The sequence below is a fragment of the Amphiura filiformis genome, chromosome 10 (assembly GCF_039555335.1).
Source record: "Amphiura filiformis chromosome 10, Afil_fr2py, whole genome shotgun sequence".
Classification (NCBI taxonomy): domain Eukaryota; kingdom Metazoa; phylum Echinodermata; class Ophiuroidea; order Amphilepidida; family Amphiuridae; genus Amphiura; species Amphiura filiformis.
Genome location: NC_092637.1, coordinates 59,915,748 through 59,937,761, shown reverse-complemented (window position 1 = coordinate 59,937,761; position 22,014 = coordinate 59,915,748). Strand labels below are relative to the sequence as shown.

General features: G+C 38.6%; 1 protein-coding gene across 1 annotated transcript in view; it reads left to right on the top strand.

Annotated features, from left to right (window-relative positions):
- LOC140163089 (probable tubulin polyglutamylase ttll-15) overlaps positions 1–22,014 on the top strand; it is a 49,486-nt gene that overhangs the window by 6,351 nt on the left and 21,121 nt on the right. The window contains exons 2-6 of the mRNA XM_072186462.1: positions 4,705–4,878; positions 7,558–7,680; positions 7,848–7,926; positions 8,313–8,560; positions 10,099–10,177. Coding sequence (XP_072042563.1) covers positions 4,705–4,878; positions 7,558–7,680; positions 7,848–7,926; positions 8,313–8,560; positions 10,099–10,177 — 703 coding nt within the window. The remainder of the gene's footprint in view (positions 1–4,704; positions 4,879–7,557; positions 7,681–7,847; positions 7,927–8,312; positions 8,561–10,098; positions 10,178–22,014) is intronic.

Genomic DNA, 22,014 nt, shown 5'->3' with positions numbered 1-22,014 from the left:
CTTACTCAACACCGGGTAATTTTACTCAATTCATGTGATGTTTGGTTTATAATGTGATTTTTGGTTTACATTGTGATATTTTGGTTTAAAATGTGATTTTTGATCAAAAATTAGTTTTTGGTCTAAAATGTGCTTTTTGATCAATAATTTGATTTTTTGTTGGTCAAAAATCAAAATGTGACTTTTGGTCTAAATTAATGTGATTTTTTGGTTGGAAGGTGTTTTTGGTCAAAAATGTGATTTTTTTTTGTATGTATGATTTGTTTTCCTTTTCTAAAACATCTTGTTTTAAAATTGGGAAACAAATGATAATGACGTAGATATTCATTTGTTTTATACACATTACCCACCTAAAAAATGCGGACAGTCCTATATTGCATAATATGTATTTCGATTGAACATCTGCATTTTGTACCATTCAAAGAACAGTAGTTTTAGCTAGTAGTAGCTACCCAGCAAACACAAAAACGTTTTAAAAACGTTTTAAATAAGTTATATTTTGGCTTTTGGTTTTGGTAAAAACGTTTTAATAACATTAAAATGTCGGGTTATATAAAGGTCATGATAACGTTTTAAAACGTTTTGTATGAAAACACACTACAACAATATTTCTTAATGTTTTCAAAAAATGTTATTGTAAACTATTTTTGCAAACATTTCTGCCAAATATTGTGTCAATACTTAAATAACATTATGTTAAAATATTTGAACCAAGGAAACACAGAAATGTTCTTAAAATGTTTTTTCAAAACCTTTTAATAACATTTAAATGTCGGGTTATATAAAGGTCATGAAAACGTTTTTAAAACGTTATTGAAAATATTTTGGGCAAACATTTTTCGCAAAATATTTTTCCAACTCCAAAATATCATTCTGTTTAGAATGTTTTGTACCAAGTTTTCAAGAATGTTTTTGGAATGTTATTAAAACGTTTTTATACCCTTTATATAACCCGACATTTAAACGTTTTCTGTAAAACATTTTTGTTGGCTGAGCAGTAGATTATCAAAAAATGTTTTTTAAGGTTATGAAAACGTTTTATACTCTTTATATACCCTTTATATAACCCGACATTTAAACGTTTTCTGACAATCTTTTATAACCTTTTGCGAATGATGTCGAAAACGTTTTGTGTTTGCTGGGTATACAGTTAATATTGATGAGAATTTCAATAATATGATATTGGAATTAAATTCATAGTCCCTCTTTAAAAATAAAATGTTATCAATTTCAGACAATTGAGGCCCGATTTAAGGAAAGTTAAAAATGAGAAAGAATCCTCACTTTGCAGTTTTTTATGTTTCTTATTATTTTGTGATGATAAAAGTAAGGATATTTTAACACTTTAGAAATTTCTCGTTTGTTATGTTTCTTATTACTTTGTGAGGAAAAGTAAGGAATTTTTGTATTACTTTGGAAATTTTTCACTTGTTATCATCATGTTTTGTGATGACAACAGTGAGAATTATTTTCATCATTTCGCCAACTTCTCATTTGTTATGTTTAACGTTTCTTATTATTTTGTGAGGAAAAAGTGAGGATTTTTTTATCACTTTGGAATGTTTTCATTTGTTATATTTCTTATTATTTTGTGATGAAAAAAGTTGTTTATTACGACGCCAATTTTTCATTCATTTTTTTAAATTATTTTGTGATGAGATACGTGAGGATTTCTATCACATTCGAAATATAATTAGATATGGCACGATTTGGGGGAGAAATTTTGGCACCTATTTTTTGGACATCATAATAATTCATCACTTTTTTCATCACTTTGAAAACAGTATTACAAAATGCAATCAAACAATATCAAGGCATGGAATAATAATATTAAATTTCTCAATCCATGGGCTTAAAGCAACATTGTACATTATACAGAAAATTTAAAAAAAATCCGAAGTAATTTCAAAATCTTTTTTCCATACAAAATAATGTGAAACGTAACAAATGAAAAATTTGCGAAAAAAAAAAAAAATCCTCACTTTTGTCATCACAAAATGATAGAAAACATTAAAAATCAAAAATATAAAAGTAGTAAAAATCCTCACTTTTTTCACCAGAAAAATATAAGAAACATAATAAATAAAAATTTTGCAAAGTTATGACAAAATTCTCACTTTTTTCCTCACAAAATATTAAAAGACATAAAAATTCAAAATGTGCAAAGTGATGAAAAACTATCACTTTTCCTCACAAACTATAAATAAGAAACATAACAAATGAAAAAATTACAAAGTGCTAAAAATCCTCACTTTTTTCCTCAAAAAATATTAATAAGAAACATACCAAATGAAAATATTACAAAGTGATAAAAACTTCGGGTTGGTACAATTTGTGACCCTAACTTCTCATACCCGACTTTTCAACCTAAAAATTTCAGCCAATATGGTACATATTTTCTAATGATTTAAGCAAAATATTTTTTTTAATTCTCAAAACCCAACTTAACTAAATAACAAAAACTGATGCTAAACTTAAAATGTGTATCCATTATTTAAATTCAATCAATCCCGGAAATTGAGCATGTTATTAAAACCCTAAGCCACGATGGGTAGATTTGTTTTTGATTACCCAGATCAGCTATAATGCGTAACATATTTATATTATAAGGGCTACTGCATGGAGGTGAGGTTTATGACCAAGAAATGTAAATATTGACTTTCCCTCTGTGTGTGTCATCACATGAACAATTACGTAATCGTATTGACTTTTGTTGAACCATGGTTGAACTTGTAAAGGTCAGTAAACTCATCATCACTCCTGCCAGAGACCATTTTCTCGGGGGTGCCCTGTGCAAGGCAACATGATTCAGCTTTGGCCCTTCAGATCTGTAACCTAACTTTTCCAAGCTGTCCCAAAAAATCTCTTTTCCCGTGAAAATTTGCTATCAATGCTAAAATGCGAAGGGGGATACCGGAGCCAGGGGCCAAAATTTCCACATCGCATCATTCAACTAAAAAACATTAATTACCAGGACAAATGCGCGCGAAAAAATTGCAATGAACAAAATAATCATGTGCCATAAAATCGTGCCAAAGCCCACCCCTATAGCCAAAGTCATCCTTAAAGAACTAATATCACTTTCAAAACATACTGAATCTTCAATTATTAGGGGGCCTGAAAAATATGTAGGGGGGTTATAAAATTTTGGAGTTCTGAATATAGGGGGGATTCAAAAGTTTTGGGTGTATGAACAGGGGGGTTAAAAAGTTTTTGTGCACTTAGAGGGGGGGGGGGCTGTAAAAACTTTAGCAACATTAGTCCTGAAGCAAAAAATAAAGAATAGCCTGCAATATTTTCGTAAATGTTCCAGTATTAAAAGTCAAAACAAAAGTTCATTCCAGATAAGGGTATTTATTTGATACAGTTAACATAATTTAACTACGTCCACGCCTAAACGCAAAACCTGCTATTTTTGAACTACGTCTGCGCCGACTGCGCCGACATAAAAACCAAGACCTACGGTCCAAACACAACATGTAGCAGCAAAAAACACTCAAACACTTCTGGTATCAAACACAAAACAACATACCATCCCAATTCAACTTCAACGGGGACAAATCCCCCTCCAACACTGCGTCCATGCCCCATTTATAAAATCACCCAAATTCAAACACTATCAAACACAAAACAACATCTTGTAGGCCTACTACTTCAACGCCATTGGGGACAAATCCCCCGCAATACTGCGTCCACGCTCCATTTTTAAAATCACCACTTTTAACTACGTCCACGCCCAAACGCAAAATCTGCCATTTTCAACTACGGCTGCGCCGACAAAAAAAAAAAAAAAACCAAGACCTATGTCCAACATACTGTTCATGTACTGCCACCACATTCACACACAATTTAACATATTATACTTCAACATCATGGGCACAAATCCCCAAACACTATGTCCCATTCATAAAATCACCAATTTTATCCACGTCCAAGCCCAAAGCCCAAACCTGTTAATTTTCAGCTACGTCTGCGCCGACTACGCCGACATAAAAACTAGACATAGAATTTGTCCTAGTAGGCCTATACATGTACCAACAACTAATTCAAATACAATCACACAAAAAATACCACATTTTGAACTCCTTCAACGGTATAACGGGGACAAATCCCCCGCAATACTACGTCCACACCCATTTATAAAAACCTGTCAATTTTCAACTACGTCTGCGCCGACTGCGCCTTGTTAAAAACCGGCACCTATAGGGCCTATAGGCCTACTCCCGAGTAGTACCAGCAAACATACTTCCTTTGTTGCAACTGCAACTTAAATAATGCATCTACGCTGCATTGATCAACCCGCCAATTTAAACCGCGTCCACGCCAAACGCCAACTCTGTCGGTTTTTCGACTACGTCTGCGCCAACTGCGCCCACAAAAAAAACAAGACCTATACTTAGTCTCCAGAATAACACACTCACAACATTACCATACACAAATCATTAAAACAGAATACCCCACTCAAGCACAAAACACCCTATTCCAATACATACAAACATGTTACAACTTTATATAACTATACCCCCGAGAGGGGTATTCTGTAGTTACTCCATATTCCTAATCCATTTGACCTTTCTTATCATTAAATATTATAAAAAGCGGCGGTCACATCTTCTCAAACCGAACCTAGAAAATCTAGAAAAAAATTTTCGCTAACTTATCATGTTATTGTTACTTCATTTTACCTTTCTTATATTTAAATAGGCGGAGGTTGCGTCTTTCCAAACCGTCCAAAGGGTGTTCAGTGCTCGTGGATACCAACGAACCGAAGATATGAACTCGACAAGTATCCTGTGGACGCATACGTATCCATATCAAGTAGATCCTCAGAGTCGTCCTCTACATGAAATGGTATTAGCTATGAATCCCGAACAAACTGTAAGAATACTTTATTATAGGCCGAAATAAATATATACTGCTGCAATCCTTACACTTGGAAAAGTAATCACAATTACAAAACTGAACCATATTGGGGGAAATTTATTTTTGTAATAGAGACACTATCTAATCCTGCACATTATGACACCACATTGAATCCAATGTGACCTCAAGAACTTAAGGGGTGGGGTAATCAGACTGCAGGTGACGAATAGATTTTAAACTAGAATTAAAAGAATCAGCGTAGGCCTTCTCAAAATTTAGTTTCGAGATATATCGCCTTGTGATAAAAAGTGTAATTTTGGACAGCTTTTGGGCTGTTTTTTATAACAAGGAAATGTTTTACTTACCCCAAACTTCTCACGTAGTCTTAGCTCAATGTCCGTTGCTGTTTGGTATTATTCCAGTAATCCGATTTTAGTTATTTACTTACATTTTAGCACAAGTTTGCTCACCGAACGGTGGGCTGTGGGCTATATTCCCAAAACTGTTAATGGCGTCAGTCTCGCCTTATTTCAAGCCGAGTCGTAGATGTGTGACACTAAATTCACGGGTTTTTCTACTAGCAATTCAAACCTACGACATATTTGGTGGTTTGCGATAGGCAATACCATTTTCCACGATTTTATGATATCCAGCTATAGGCCTAGTATTTCATTTGATCACACTGAACACGAAGCTATACTAGCCATCATGCACTGATCATTTGCAGACCCGACCTTCCGCATCGGTTCCACATGTAGTAGTCCTAAGCACCACATTTGATTATGTTAACAAGAAATATTTATAAAATATCATATATATACAAAATTAAATTCATGTTATATTTATATAGCGCATGATTTTTTAAGCGCTATAATCATGATAATTTCGCTACCCGCTGGTGAATCATCAGAATCAGATCTACTAGGCCGTTTTCAGCCGAACACGGCGCACACCTATCTGCTGTTAGATTGTAACATCATCACCAATATTATCTCAGTAGTTCCTCAAATTCCATTGGATGAAGTTAGTTTTTGACAAATTATCGCCGATTTTGAAAGCAAGATGAAATCGGAGGTCCTGGATTATGATATAATTTCAAATTTAACCAAATAGAGTACCGAAGTGTGACGTCATGAAATTTTCTTTTTTGCATTTCAGCATTTTCATGACCATATTTCAGTAGAACATGATGAAAAACATCCACAGTCCAAATTTGGTGGGAATCGGATCATGAGGGCCCGAGATATGGCCGCATGAATACCTAATTAGCCCCATTCAAATCAGTGTAAATTGGCCTGGTTCATAACTGTTTGGAACCAGGCCAATTAAGATAAAATTAAACTGTCTGACCAGCTAGTATTCTCCTCCGCCGTCAGTGTGATTCCAGACACACCACGTACCGTGTTGCGAAGGTGGAGGAGACTAAAGCTGTATTGACGAACACGCATGCGTTAAAAATATGTAGCCTAGGTCGAACAATAGCGTGATGTAGTTTCCGGCATTGTTCCTATGCACTTTCACCCTCCTGGCATCATCTGGCTGATGAAAAGAGCAGACCTTAGCTCTTGAAACGTCCCATACAGTAAGTGTTTCAATTGGACTTGTATAGAAGAAAATGCTGAATTAATGCAATATGGTTCAGTTTTGAAATTGTGGTTATTTTTCCAAGTGTAAGGATACTTTTTGGAGCAGTATATAATCTAGTTGATATGGCCCACGCATTGTTTGTTTGCAACCAAAATGGGCCCCAATACGCTAACCATAACCTTCAACCCTAGCCTTAACCTTAACTGGGACAATGCCCCAACCAGCTATCTACTGCGACCCTTACATGTACCTGGCCGAAGTTTCGTCGGCGTTATTTCCTAGATTTCAGCTGTTAATGGGCTATTCCAGAAATTCCATTTTTTGCTCTGAGAATACCCCCCCCCCCCAAAAAAAAAGTCATTATTTTCACACCCCTAAAGAAGATATGGGCATTCCCAAGAAAAAGACACCTTTTTATTTTAGGCTTGAGAATTCCCAAAAATGTTGGCAAAAATTTGCCTGTCTTCTTAGGGACATTTGGGAATTGCCAATCTTTTAATCATTTTTTTGTTGTCAAAATGGGAATTCCCATTTTTTTTGGATAACATTTTGGTCTGGGAATTCCCAAACTTACATTGTCTTTATTACGGGGGTGCCCCTGCCATTAATTTCTGGAATAGCCCAATTGCTATGCTGGAAGTTGGATCACAAACATCACTCTGAAGATAGCCATTGTCCAAGATGGTCGAAACTGTCAGGTTATACAAATTTTGATTTTAAACAAAGATGAATGTTTGGTATGTATATTCTCAACATATGATTATAACATGATATAACACGAGAATATAATGTATATGGGGTTGTGTGAGCCGGGTGTGTGAGATGGGCGGGTGTATGTTCCGGAGGGGGGGGGGGGCACATCGAAATATTTCGGTGGGTATGCTCCCCCGGAATTTTGAGGTGGTGGGTCTTTGGCCTGGGAGCTGACGGCGTACCGATAAAAGGGGTGTATGTTATGGCGGTTAAGCAAGTATACAATTTTGTCCCTTGTGCAAAGATTTTAGACCCTGAACCAGTTTGGTTCCCATCCGAATAATCTTCAATGTGATATTGGCTATAAAACTCTGCCAAAGACCTACTCCACTAAATCACTTGTTCTTTTTGCAGATCAATCATTTTCCTGGGATGGAGCCTATTTTTAATAAACACATTTTTTCCACCTCGATGAAGAGCAAGTATATTCCAAAGACGTTTCTTTTACCAAATCAGAAGAGAGAATTTCTACAAGAGGTATTTAAGAATAGTTTATACCACCTAAAATAACTCATTACTTATAATTTATGGTTACCTTTTGTGCTGTGTTACCTGGCTTTGACACATTTTAGAAGTGCAAATTTTTCTGTAGGAATATTTTACCTTAGCTTGTCGCATAATAGCTGTTATTTCTTGTTTGTTAGATGAACAATACGGGAGAAACACGACTGTGGATGAAGAAGAATTTCAACCACAGAGGCAATGTACTGAAAGAAGCAAAAGGTAAGAAAGCATCACTCACTCACGCGATCAATCAATCAATCAATCAGGTAGGAAAAATAAAGAAAGGTATACGTACGCACAGAAGCAAACACGCAATGACAGCGTTCCTTATTCTCTTGGTCGGGCTGATGCCACAAAGGGGAAATAGCCTTGTAAAACCAGTGTGCGCATGTGCAGTTCCCCTTTCTCGAGCTGGTTGCTATGGGAGCGGTTATGCAAAGGGGACGAAGGGGACAATGTTCCCGGATGTCCGACCGAGTGAATGCCAATAGTCATGATAGTTATTGATCACGCGAAAGTTACATGGATTCAATTTTCGAATTTCTTTTATAGATTTGATTCTATTCTATTTAATTTGATTTGATTTCACTTGAATTTTGACATAGATCACGATCTGAACCAAAAGAGTCTGATACAACAGTTCATAGGTAACCAATTCACCGTGGCAGGTCACGCAATTCAAATCGGCGTCAGAGTCATTCTGACCTCAGTCGAGCCAATGAGGGCGTACATCTTTCATGACGTTTCCAATCGAGTGGCTAACAAACCATTTTACCCAATAAACATCGCGGACAACCAGACGTACCTTACGGATGGTGAGTTTCGGGATGAGGTTTACCTGTCTTTGTATTCGGTGAGTACAAGCCTAGTTCGTTATTTCTTTCACTGATTTCTTGTTGACATTTCTAGCCCGGGGGCTCTCCACTAGGGTCTTTCGGTGAGATCCTAGACACCAAAAAAACGGGTTCATTCAGTAATACTGGGAAAATGTTTGGGTCAAATTATAAAAGTTGATACACAATTTTCAAAAATTGTTTGAGAAAAGGGGGTCTTATGGTGACAGAAAAACCAAAAAGGGCGTCATTGGGTGAGAGGAAGTTCAGTAAAACAAAAAAGCGGCTCATTGGGTGAGAGGGAGTTAATGTGGCCGCGCATCCTCGTCACCCATTTCTAGTGAGTGCCCACACCCCCTCCGACTTTTCTCCTTACAGTTTCGGTAATCCACTCTGTTGCCTTTCTCAATGGTGTCTGCCAATCGATCCTTTGTTGGATGGTATGACGTCATCAGAAGATGATGACGCCCTCAGGATCAATTGGTCGTAGACGTGACTCAGTTGGTAGGCCCCCTCGTCGCCGTTCATTAGGCTCTCTCTCATACTTGGTTGTGACTTCCTCCGGATCCAGATGGACTCCCTTATCCATCTGGTGTTTCTAGTGTCGTCCATTGCGAGGATTTTAGGATTGTCCCAGTTTATAACATGATTTTCTTTGGTGGCGTGTTCTGCAATTGAAGATTTTGTTTCAATAGACTGCGAGTCCTTTCTTGTTGCTCTGGTGAAATTTTGGGCTATCATTTTCTCCGATTCTACTCTGTGTTCTTTTTTCCGAGTGCCGAACCGGCACCTACATAAGTTTTTTGACAGTTGTGGCAAGGAATTTCGTAAATGACGCCTGTTTTGTCGTCCATAGCAACCTTGTCCTTCGGATGTACTAATAGCCGTCTTAAACTAGTGTGTGGTTTAACAGAAGACGCGATGTCGTGGGTGCGTAGGATTAAAGGGGGCCTACCAACTGAGTCACGTCTACGACCAATTGATCCTGAGGGCGTCATCATCTTCTGATGACGTCATACCATCCAACAAAGGATCGATTGGCAGACACCATTGAGAAAGGCAACAGAGTGGATTGCCGAAACTGTATGGAAAAAAAAGTGAGTTTTTTTCTTGGAATTATACTATGAAAAACTTTGAAATCTTAATATTGTATTCCTGATGAATCTCTTCGAAAAAAAAAATTTCTTGAGTTGGCAATGCGTAATTATCAAAACGCAAAATGGGTCCTTCCAGCTGATGAGTGGCAGCGTCGCATGCGTAGTGGGAAAGAAACGTATCTATCTATTGTATAGGTTCTGTGTCGAGGTCATTGTTGGTGTATGGCAATCGTATTTTGTTATACTTAGCCTGAGTCCCTCGGCCCATATCTCAAAACTATTAAGCACGGCGGAACAAAATCGCCATGCGTGGCTGTGTAAGAACTAGTTGATTCGCCCTACTATCATAGATATAGGGATGATGACGCTGCGCCATATGTGCTCTTGGTCTCATCATTATCATCGGGATCAAATCTCCGCAAACTTTAAGCCGCATAAAGTACCGACATTTCTTATTTCAGCTCCCAGAAACGAAGACATATATGAAGACTCATGGATATAGCCGTTGGGTGGCAGTTAAAACATACGCCCGCAAACAAGGTAAGAACGAAATTCAATGGAGATGAGCAAATGAAGGGAAGCATATTCAAGGCGGACAGACCTCCTTGGAGACAAAGCAATTTGGCAAATTAATACTAAATGGGCCAAAATGGGGTTAATTTTGGGTCTAAAATAGACCAAATGGAAGATGCAAATTGTAAATTTATCTGTCGACTGAGCAGGGGACTCAACAGACTGACTTGCCTAATGTCCTATGGCTAATCTCAATTGGTGCTGAACAGTGGCGTAGATGGCTTTTTGACATTGAGGGAGAAGGGGATGAAAAACATTTCTTTAATTTAAGTATAGTGAATCCAGCAAACTTTGGCGACAGAATAAGTTTATGGTATAAATGCGCGCGAAGCGGGCTAAAATTTTTGCCATATTGAAGCTTAACTGGTGAAATTTGGTGCAAAAGTGGAATAAATTCGCGCAAAAATTGACACATTTGTGGCTAAAATGGCCAAATATGAGGTTAATTTGGTCAGAAACCCACATACAGGTGTCAACATAGGGCCCCAAGCAAAATATTGAAGGGAATTATCCCCCCACCCCAGGGATCTACGCCTATGCTGATGAAGGGCTCGGTGTGGACATGGTGGAGGTGATTACTTGTGTTGGGATGTGCACATAATTATTTTACCGATCTTGCAAAAGCATTAGTTCTTTGTCTGCATCACCTCAACGCGCCTGGCCAACATCATTGTATAGGCCCAATATAGCAGCCCAACCGGCCCAATATTACGAACTTATTGTAGTTTTTACCTCCTCTCTCCACCCATTCTCTTCATGCGTGATAATAACAACTCCATCTGGTCTATGAACCTTGTATGAGGCGTACTTGGAGGCTGATAACAAAGCCCCAAGGACACTGAAGGAGGATGTTCTTTACATTTAGCAAGCTGAACGCTCACCCAGATGGATTCACAATCGCTGTCAAGGTCAGTCACATTGGTGCCAATGAGATCACTTCTGAGGGCGACAAATGCTCCTCCACGACTATCCTTTGTATTACGATCCTCGCGGAAGGCCGCGCCGTTAAGTTGGATGGAAAGACTAACCACAGCTCAGACCCGATGACGACCTGGAGTTTGTGGGTGTCAATGCATGTGGCTAAAGACTCTTTTTTGGCTTTAGCACTTTGGCAGTTTATGAAAAGGTTTGTTGGTTTTATTGGATTTGTGTTTATTTTGAATGGGTGAAAATCCCGGGTGAAAATGTTTGTGCAGGCTGAAACTCATCTGGTCCCTGTACTGAACAAATACTGCTAAATAGTGCCCAGCACTATGTTGAACAAAGGAGAAGTCGTGCGCTTTCTTTGTTAAAAGCAATTTCTCAATTGATTTCATTGCATTGGAAGGCAAAGATTGAAATAAAACATGTTTCCATTTTTTAAATATTTTTTAGTCCCTAAAATCCAAGATGGCCGCCGTGATTGAAAATTTGCCATATTTTACTCATAAATTGCGCTTTAGTAGGGTACAGAATGGAAGTCCCCTTCTCGGGTTGAGTACAAGAAGTTTTGAAGGTGTTTCTTTATAGATTTGAGGACGCTGAATACAATGAGAGAAGTCTGCACCATCGAAAAGTGTGGGAATTCTTGGTAGAGGGCGTTTTTCAAGATGGCCGCCAAAATCCCTTAAAATCACCATAACTTGGTCAGAGAAGCACCCAGCAGCACGATTCTGATGTCTATACCCATGTTTTCAGGGTCAAGGAATCCAATAGAGTAATTTACAACAGCCTAGAGCCTATCATTCCAAGATGGCTGCCAAAATTTCAAAATGGCCGCCAGTGAAAATTAATTTGGCTATATCTCGGGTGCAAAAAGTACTAGAAGTATGATGCTGGTGTCTATACCCATGTTTACAGGGTCTAGAAATCCATTGGAATAATCTAAAACAGCACAGGACCTTAAATCCCAAGATGGCTGCCAAAATTTAAAAATAACCACCACTAAAATGCAGAATTTTGCTTATATTATTATCTTATCGGTGGTTTATACGGCCTTATACGGGGTTTACGATCCTTACCTGGGGCTAAGATACCTTAACCTTAGCATAACGCAGTCTAAACCCCAGATAAGGTATCTAAACCCCAGATAAAGCGCCGTAACCCCAGATTAAGGGACGTAGACTCCAGATAAAGCAGTCCAAACCCCAAATAAGGTGCCTTAACCCTAAATAAGGAACATAAACCACAGATAAGGCATCTAAACTCCACGTAAGGTGCCTTAACTCTAGATAAGGATCGTTAACCCCAGATAAGGGTCGTAAACCCTAGATAAGGCATCTAAACCCCAGATAGGGCACCTTAACCCCAGATAAGAGACATAAACCCCAGATAAGGCAGTTTAAATCCCAGATAAGGCGCCTTAACACCAGATAAGGAACGTAAACAACAGATAAGGCATCTTAATCCCAGATAAGGCGCCTTAACTTCAGATAAGGATCGTTAACCCCAGATAAGGGTCGTAAACCCCAGATAAGGCATCTAAACCCCAGATAGGGCGCCTTAACCCCAGATAAGAGACATAAACCTCCGATAAGGCAGTTTAAAAACCCCACTAAGGCACCTTAAACCCTAGATAAGGAACACAAACCCTATATATAGGGTGATTCGGACAAGTATGGACTAGGCAGATGATCAGTTATGCTGCCCTCAGGTAGTTATCGTTAGCACTAAACATCTGGGTGTCAATGAATTTTCAAGACAACATATCAGCCTCCATTTAGAAACTTTCTCCATGAAATTGGGGCAATATTTTTCATTTTCAGACCATTTTATGTAGGGTGAACAAATAACTTCTGGTTGCATCTTTGATTTAAAGGCAAAATAGTCATATATTTCCCTCATACTGGGACGAGATTTTTGGCCAAGAAACAGCCCTGATCTCAATCCAGTTGAAAATGTGTGGTCTATAATGGAAGAGAAAGTCCACTCTCCCCCATTTGCCACAAACAAGAACATGCTGGTCAAAATAATCAAGGATGCATGGGATTATGTGAAATTGGGAAGCCATACGATTCTTCCTAATCTTCTCGAGGGAGATCACGGGTGGAAGAATCGCTGCCGCAAAGTGATAGAGAACCAGGGAGGGGAAAGTTTGTAAACATTCATTTCTTCAGTTCATTATTAACTTCATATAAAAGTACAGTTTTACCATAATTCATGTAAATATATTGTGTTTTATTCATTTAAACATACTTTATGATATAGGTGGTCCATTCTTATCCGAATCACCCTATATAAAGGTAGTCTAAATCCTGGATAAGGCATCTAAACCAAGATGAGGCGCTCTAACCCCAGATAAGGGACCTGAATCTAGGATAATGCAGTCTAAACCCTAGATAAGGCGCCCAACCCCAGATAAGGGACGTGAATCTAGGATAATGCAGTCTAAACCCCAGATAAGGCGCCCTAACCCCAGATAAGGGACGTGAATCTAGGATAACGCTGTCTAAACCCTAAACCCATTACATTGTTGTCAATGGGAAAATGGCTGATTTCGGGTGAAATGTTCTCAAATTCAGAACTCTCACAGTTAAATAAAGTTAAACGCCACCAATTTCAGGTGAAACTAGATGATTTAGATCCCAAATGATCAAAAACTCAACATAGGTTGAAATGAGACTTTTCGCAAACAAAATGGCATTGTGCCCTTGAAGCTGAAAGTTACAATTAATTAGATAGGGCGAATATAATGCTAAAAAGTGTCATATAATGAGAAAAATATACCATTTCGAAGCATCAAAACCCAAAATGTACTTTTTTGGCTGTATCACTTGGTCAATTACAGTGATTTTAAACAGTCTTTTCAGATGCCACGCAAACAAATAGTTCATCATTTCCATGCATCGCCCAGGCCTATTAGTGGTGTATAACCATGTACTAGTGCCATGAGTAGGTACTGTATCTGATATGCCGTCAATCTTGGACCTGGCAAGGGGTCTGGTTATGTAAAACATTGTGCTTTTGGTTCAAAGACATAATTATACACTTGGAAACGTGATCATAAAAACAAACTCATATACATTTAAGCAGTCTCACATTGATCCTTTACTGAGAAGCAACCAGTCTGGCTTTAGATCAGGTCGAAGCTGTGCTCAGCAAATACACATTTTGAGGAGGACCGTGGAAGGCTTCAAGGAGTACCAACTACCAACTTCCCTTGACAGTCACTTTTGTGGACTTCAAAAAAGCCTTTGACTCCATCAACAGGTCCGTCATGTTCTCAGTGCTGCGGCATTATGGAATACCAAAGGTTGTGGTCAATGCCATCCAGGTGCTCTACAAGGACTCCAATAGTGCCGTTATGATAGATGGAAGTATCTCAGAGCCTTTCCAAGTAACAACTGGAGTGCTTCAGGGTGATGTGTTGGCACCATTCCTGTTCATTATCCTGGTAGACTACCTCCTGAAGAAATCAACTTCTGGAATTGACGCTGGAATTGTTACCTACCCACGTCGGTCAAGCAGGTATCCTGCTAAGATGCTGAATGACCTGGATTTTGCTGATGATATTGCCCTGTTGGAATCTTCCATAGCCCGGGCCCAGTAGGACTGCAACAGCAGCAGCAGATCTAGGCCTTGTCATCAGCGCACCTAAGACAGAATATATGACTGCAAACTGTAACGCCCAGCCAGCACTTGAAGTCTATGGTAGTACCATCAACCATGTCACAGACTTCAAGTACATGGGTTCCAAGATGGGCTCTAGTGTTGGAGACCTAGAAAAGCACTAGCCTGGGCCGCTTTCTGGAAACTGGAACGCCTTTGGAGAAGCCCATCCCTGCCAATCGGAACAAAAATCAAGCTGTTTAAGACAACATGTGTCACTATCCTTCTGTACGGGTGCGAGTCATGGGTAATCACCAAGGACATGGACAACAAGATCAATGCCTTTGCAACATCTTGCTACAGAGTCATGTTAAACATCAAGCGTGTGGATCGGATCCCAAATGAAACCATCTACAATCTGACCAACACCACTCCACTGGTTGCCAGAGTCAAGATTCATCAACTCAAATTTCTCGGCCATATACTGCGTCTTGAAGATGACGAGCCTGTGAAAGAATATGCCCTTTATATTCCACCACATGGGAAGAGGAAACCGGGACGGCTAGAATATTAAATATATCTTCAAGTGCCTGACACAATGCTAGTTCCAGTGTTTGAAATTTAGATTTTGAGCATACTTTGAGAGAGATATGTGGCTTTTTTGCATGTGTCAGCCAGTTTTACAAGATTTTGGCGGCCATCTTGGATTTTATACCACTTACCCCGAAATATTACATGTTTCTTTGAGTGTCTGACACAAGGCTACATAGTTCCAGTGTTTGAAATTTACATTTTAGCATATTTTGAGAGCGATATGTAGCTTTTTAGCATGTGTCAGTCAGTTTTATAGGATTTTGGCGGCCATCTTGGATTTTACCAGTTACTCCGAAATATTAAATCTTTCTTTGAGTATCTGACACAAGGCTACATAGTTCCAGTATTTGAAATTTACATTTTGGCATATTTTAAGAGTGATATATAGCTTTTTTTTGCATGTGTCAGTCAGTTTTATAGGATTTTGGCGGCCATCTTGGATTTTACCACTTCCCACGAAATAAAAAAATGGAAACATCTTTTTTCCCATTATTTACCCCCACAAGAGACAAAATCAAGTGAAAGTTTGCTTTTAACACCGAAATCGCACGACTCGACATAGTGCTGAGCACTAAAAGCTTTTGGACAGCTCAATGGGACTATCAGCAGATAAGCTGTAGGACGGGTAATTGGGGTTGCCACAGGAGTGACAAATCCACACAAAGCAGGAATGGTCAACCTCTTGATAAGTCAAAGTTCCCATGTTCATGCAATCGGCATGATACCATCCATTACAAGTATCGCATTGGACGCCTCTCTGGCCCCACTTGCAGGCTAGTTGACACAACTGACATTGGTACTTAATAATAAGCAGAATGCACAGATAGGACAAACTGAGTTTCGCTCTGCTGTCAATGTTTGTAACGTTTGTCTTGCCTAAGTTATAGACTGTATCATGCGTGAGCCAGTTGGGTTACTCTGTTAGACTGTATCATGCGTGAGCCAGTTGGGTTACTCTGTTTCACTAATAACAAGGACGTAGAACTCTCTTGGAGTAAAACTGAGTGCCATGACTGGTGATACATAAATTGAGCATAATGATCAATAAATGTACCTAATGCGATACCAAAGAGGGTAATTGAGCCTCTGATTGGTCTAGAAGATTGGACATCAATATCTAAACCACTACGGTAACCAACAGATTCTGGTAGGTCATAAAGACCTAAGTCCTGTTTATTGGTACCAAGCAAAAGTATTTTGATGATTAAATACACAGCATTGAGAATTGCATGATGACGGGTAGCCAGTATGGTAGAAAACGGGTAGCAAACATCGGCGGGGTCAGGTAAGCTAACCCAGCAGTAATAGTTCACTACAAACCGACCTTCGTTACAAGCTTTAACACTGCGTCGTCAATCCTGTGGGCGACGCCATTTTAAAAATCAACACAAGTAGCAAAAGTTAAACGAGTTCACACACTACTTACAAACCGTGATTTATCAAAATACACGGTTTAAGATGATCAAAAACATTGGAACAATCGCTTGGTTGATGGTAAAATGAGCGATGACGAACACATGGGGAAATTTTTAGATGAAAAATTACCCGACACACGGAGGCGACCACTCTCTTCGCGCATGCGCACAGCATCATAAGAGCTGTGTGAGAGCTAGTGGAAAATAGGCATCTGTGATTGGTTTTGGTCAAAACCTCAAGTGTTCCCTTCATCTAATCAGAATTTTTTTATGTCGCAGGAAAGCTAATACTTACCTAGCTGGGGGGTTTCCAACCCCCGAGCTAGGTACTGTTTTGCTATCGGATCTTTCTGCTTCTTCTTCTTCTTTCTGGCAATAACTTCAAATTGCTTCTCCTCCTACATGTTACACCCTACAATTACGTAACTTGCACATATGTATCGGCTATATCCAGTGCCCATAGGGTGCAAACAGAATTGGGGTCAAAGGTCATTAAGGGGGCATTACCGGTATATAACCAAATACCTTCAAAATGCTTCTTCTGCCACATATTACATAGCACAATGACGTCACTTACACATGTGCATCGGCTTTACCCAGTGCCCATACCTTGCACACAGAATTGGGGTCAAAGGTCATTAAGGGGTTATTACCGGTATATAACCAAATACCTTCAAAATGCTTCTTCTGCCACATATTACATAGCACAATGACGTCACTTGCACATGTGCATCAGCTTTACCCAGTGCCCATACTCAAAGGTCATTAAGGGGGTAAAATCTTACAATTGCCTTATCTCGACATCTGTAAGGGGTGTGGGGCTCAAACTCAGTGACAACAAATCTCATGACCAGGGGAACATTTTACAAGGTCAGGTCAAAGGTCATGCAGAGGTCAAAATTTAAAAATGCATTTTCTGGACATCTGTAAGGGATACAGGGCTCAAACTCTGTGACAACAGACTTAATGACCAGGGGAATATTTTGGAACACTTTGCAGGGGTCATGTCAAAGGTTAACTGGGGTCAAATCATATAATTTCATTTTCTCGAAATCTGTATGGGGTATGGGGCTCAAAGTGACAACAAATCTCATGAACAAGGGAACAGTTTGCAGGGGTCAGGGCAAAGGTCATGCATAGGCCAAATTTTCGAAATGCATTTTCTGGACATCTGTAAGGGGTACGGGGCTCAAACTCTGTGACAACAAAAGTACTGACCAGGGGAACACTTTGGAACGCTGTACAGGGAGGGGTCAGGTCAAAGGTTATCTGGGTCAAATCGTAGAATTTAATTTTCTGCACATCTGTAAAGAGTATGGGACTCAAACTCTGTGACAACAAACCTCGTGACCAGGGAAACATTTTTGGAACATTTTACAGGGGTCAGATACCTCCAAAACACCAACATGCCCCAGCTAGGTTTGTGGTCTATGACCACCATTTGCCACTAGTTCTCTTTCTTTTTGGGGCGCCCGCCTTAAGCGGGCGCACCTATAGGCATGACTTTGTGAAAAGCTTCTAATTTCACTCTTGCTAGATTTACTTCGCAATTGTTTTGCTAAAATTATGCCCATATGCCCAACTCAGAAATAAAACCACAATTTGTTTGGATTTTATTATATTATTGTTTTCTGATATGCACGGGATAAAATGTTGAGCGTATATTCTTTGTTTAAAATACAAAATTAATTGACTTATAAAAACACCTAATAAATCCAGACCTTTGACCTTTGTATGCCTTCAACCAGTTTACCGTGTGTCTTAGAACCCGATAGACGGTGACATTTGACCATACACTAGGATCCACAACGTGGTCATCTCATGGGAACAGTTCTTAAACCCTAATACATTTGTACATTCATCCTTTGAAGATATGGGTACACAAACTCTACTCTGCAACTTGAGGTCAAATTTTGCACTATGATTATGTAATTGAGGTTATTGGACTATGCCATTGGGATGAGACTCTTGTGGTCCATTGTACCCAGTAATGTTTGCTTAATTAGATGTTATCTTAAATAGAGCTCTAGTAGGCCAAAGGTTATTATTTGCATGGTATAATTGACTTGGAACGTTTGTTTGCTGAGGAGATGTCAGAGTCAGGATGTAGGTATCATTATACCTCAAATCACGAATTATTGTAAGATTAGTGCAGAGTAGGTTAAATATGAAAATGGAAAGTTACAACAAATGACTATACACCTGATTCATGAACTGTGTCTTTTCGCCAGCCCATAAGGGCTGGTATCTAATTCCTAGATGGGATTTGTGTACACTAAAGATTAGCTAAGATTATAGCCTTCTTCTATTGGTATGAATTATTGTTTTTACTTCTTGTGGTGGAAATGTTTTTGATGCCTGCCAATTCGATTTGTAAGGAAAAGAAAGTATGTTTTGCCGTTTCAACGAACGAAAACGATTGAGTATTGCCAATGTTATGTTTGAATTAATTATGACTTAAAAAGTTATCATAGGTAGGCCTACACATATAAACATAAACTTGTTCAGCAATCAGCATATCAAAAAAATGACATGGTCAACAGGGTAATTAGCGGGGTATATCACCGGCACCAACAAGGTCATATCTGTGGACTACTGAGCATAGCATGATCTTTGGTTGCATGTGAGTGCATAATTGATATGTTGATAACAGATCTAATCATGTTGTAGAATCAAAATCTTCATTATATGGACCACATTGAAGTCAAAGTCATTATCTATCCTATTCTGTATCGTTTTATGGATAAAAATGACTCAAAATGTTATTGATGATATTATTGCTATCTTAAACATCAGTTTTGTCTTTTCAACAGGAAAAATCCGATGGAAAATAAAGTTTTTAGGGGCTAGCTATAATGGGCACAATCCTATATAGTATTGAACAATATATATCCCATATTTTGACATGCACTTATACTATAGAAAATAAATAAATTATTGTCTTACTTTATAGATTATAAATACTGTAAAATGACACATAACTAAAGTGAGGCCACTTTCTATCTATTTTTATTTGATTCATAAAATTACATTCAACAAAATGATTGAAGACTGAGAAAACACACAATGCAGACTATTACAGAATGGAGTAGGTAAGATGCCATGTCCATAGCTTTGCAGGAGTTTCGGACTAACAATCAACACATTCAGAAACAAGAAATGTCTTTAAAAAAGACAATGCCTCAAGAGATTCCAGCGGGCACCATCTGTTATTTGCCATAAGAGATACTTGAAATGCTAGCTTTAAGCCTAGTACAAGGAACTTATACGATGTCCTCATTCACAAACTGATACTATCTGTCCATCGTATAAGACTATTACCGTAAGGCAGCGTATTGAATGAATATTAAACAGTCAAGAATAAGCTCCGCCACCCGCTGTTTCGGATCACTCACTGTCTCCCAAAACATCAAAAGTGTTGCATGTATACTTACTTAAGACTGTCCTTTTTCACATAACGCAGACAAAGTAAGGCCAACTTGCCTACAAATGGTCAAATTTTGGCAAGAAATATCTCTGTGTAATCCTATGCAAGTCCCACATCACATCCATCACATCGATATCGGCGATCGTATTTTTTTTACTGAAGTTAGGCTAGGCTGGTTACCACCAGCTAAAATAATCGACCGGAAATCGGGGATCATTAAAACGTCAACAATTTCAAAATACGCAATGACAGTAAACTTAATGGTGAGCGGTCCGAATTTTGAGCCATACAAGTTTACGTGGTGAACTAGCTTTATTTAAGCCATCTTGCAATGGTAATAATTCTGATGTATTTAATGCAGGAATACTTGCATGCCGGGTGGTAATCCGAAGAATCAGTCCCAAAACAAAATATTCTTTTACTGACATGATCGATGGACCCTGCATTTTTCAATACATTGATGCTGTAGCCTTCGTACAGAGTACAGTATAATCACGTATCATGTGCCCCAGATGCGTATAGATAATAGAGGCCCTCCTTCAACTCCCAACTTGTGACCACGGAAATAGCTTAATAACTGTGTAGGAAATTTGAAATTTGGACACCAGAAACTTCAGGTTGAAAGTCAAAAAGTGTCAATTGGTACACCTTGATACAGAAGTTATCATACAGTGATAGTAAGATTTTTTCAAATAAAATCTCTTTTCTGTAAAATTGATTGCTGTGCTGAAAAATGTTGCATATAATGGGTACTTGCTTTTTTGTACAGTAATTCATTGTAAGGTACCATCAATGATGGTCACAGAATTCGGAAAAATACATTTGTCCATAACTTTGCTAATTTTTTTCCTACAGATATGGTTGACCCTTCATTTTTCAAGTTAAATAATCACCTTTCTAAACAAAACAAGTTCAATGTGAAATATCCTACTTGCAGGTTGTCACCAGGACCAAAAAAGTACTAAAAAGGCTACTTGGAAATTTGATGATCATACCTAGCATCAAGGGCTTAGGCAGCCAGCCGTGTAGGGAGTGTTTTACACACCCAAATTTGTAAATACACACCCAGTTTTTGCCCACTTTGTACATAAATTTTAAATTTACACACCCAGTTTTTTAAATTTACACACCCAAACCTTCTGATCCTGCCTAAGACCCTGCCTAGCATGGAGGACAGGCCTAGGCAAAATAAACCCTTTTTTTCTAATAATTTCTCCGCAAGCGTCATTTATGTCGACAAATTGTTCGCAAATCCACAGCAGGGTTGCAAATATACCATATGTCACTCGGAGTGCGACAATTTGTACAGGTAAATTTATCACAGGTATTTTTCTATTAATTTGGCCATTCGTCTGCATATTACCAAAAATAATGCATTTTGGGCGACCGTTTCTCCGCGAACGTTATTTATGTCGACAAATTGTTCGTAAATCCACCACAGGGTTGCAAATATACCATACGTCACTCGGAGTGCGACAATGTGTAGGCCCTACAGATAAATTTATCACAGGTATTTTTCTATTAATTTGACCATTCGTCTGCATATTACAAAATATAACCCATTTTGGCCCACCGTTTCACCGCGAACGTCATTTATTGCGACAAATTGTTCGCAAATCCACCGGTTAGTTTTAAGAATATAATACATGGCATAAAATGTGACAATTTATCAAAATAAATTGATAATGAACGCTTTTGTGGATATTTGCCAATACAATTATACATCTGACATGTACATGGTATATGAATTATGATTATGTCTTCAGGCTGTCTTCAGTCAGTAGGAATTCACATGCAGCTGAGACTAGTCTCAGGTTGTAGTAAGCTACAAATTTCAAATG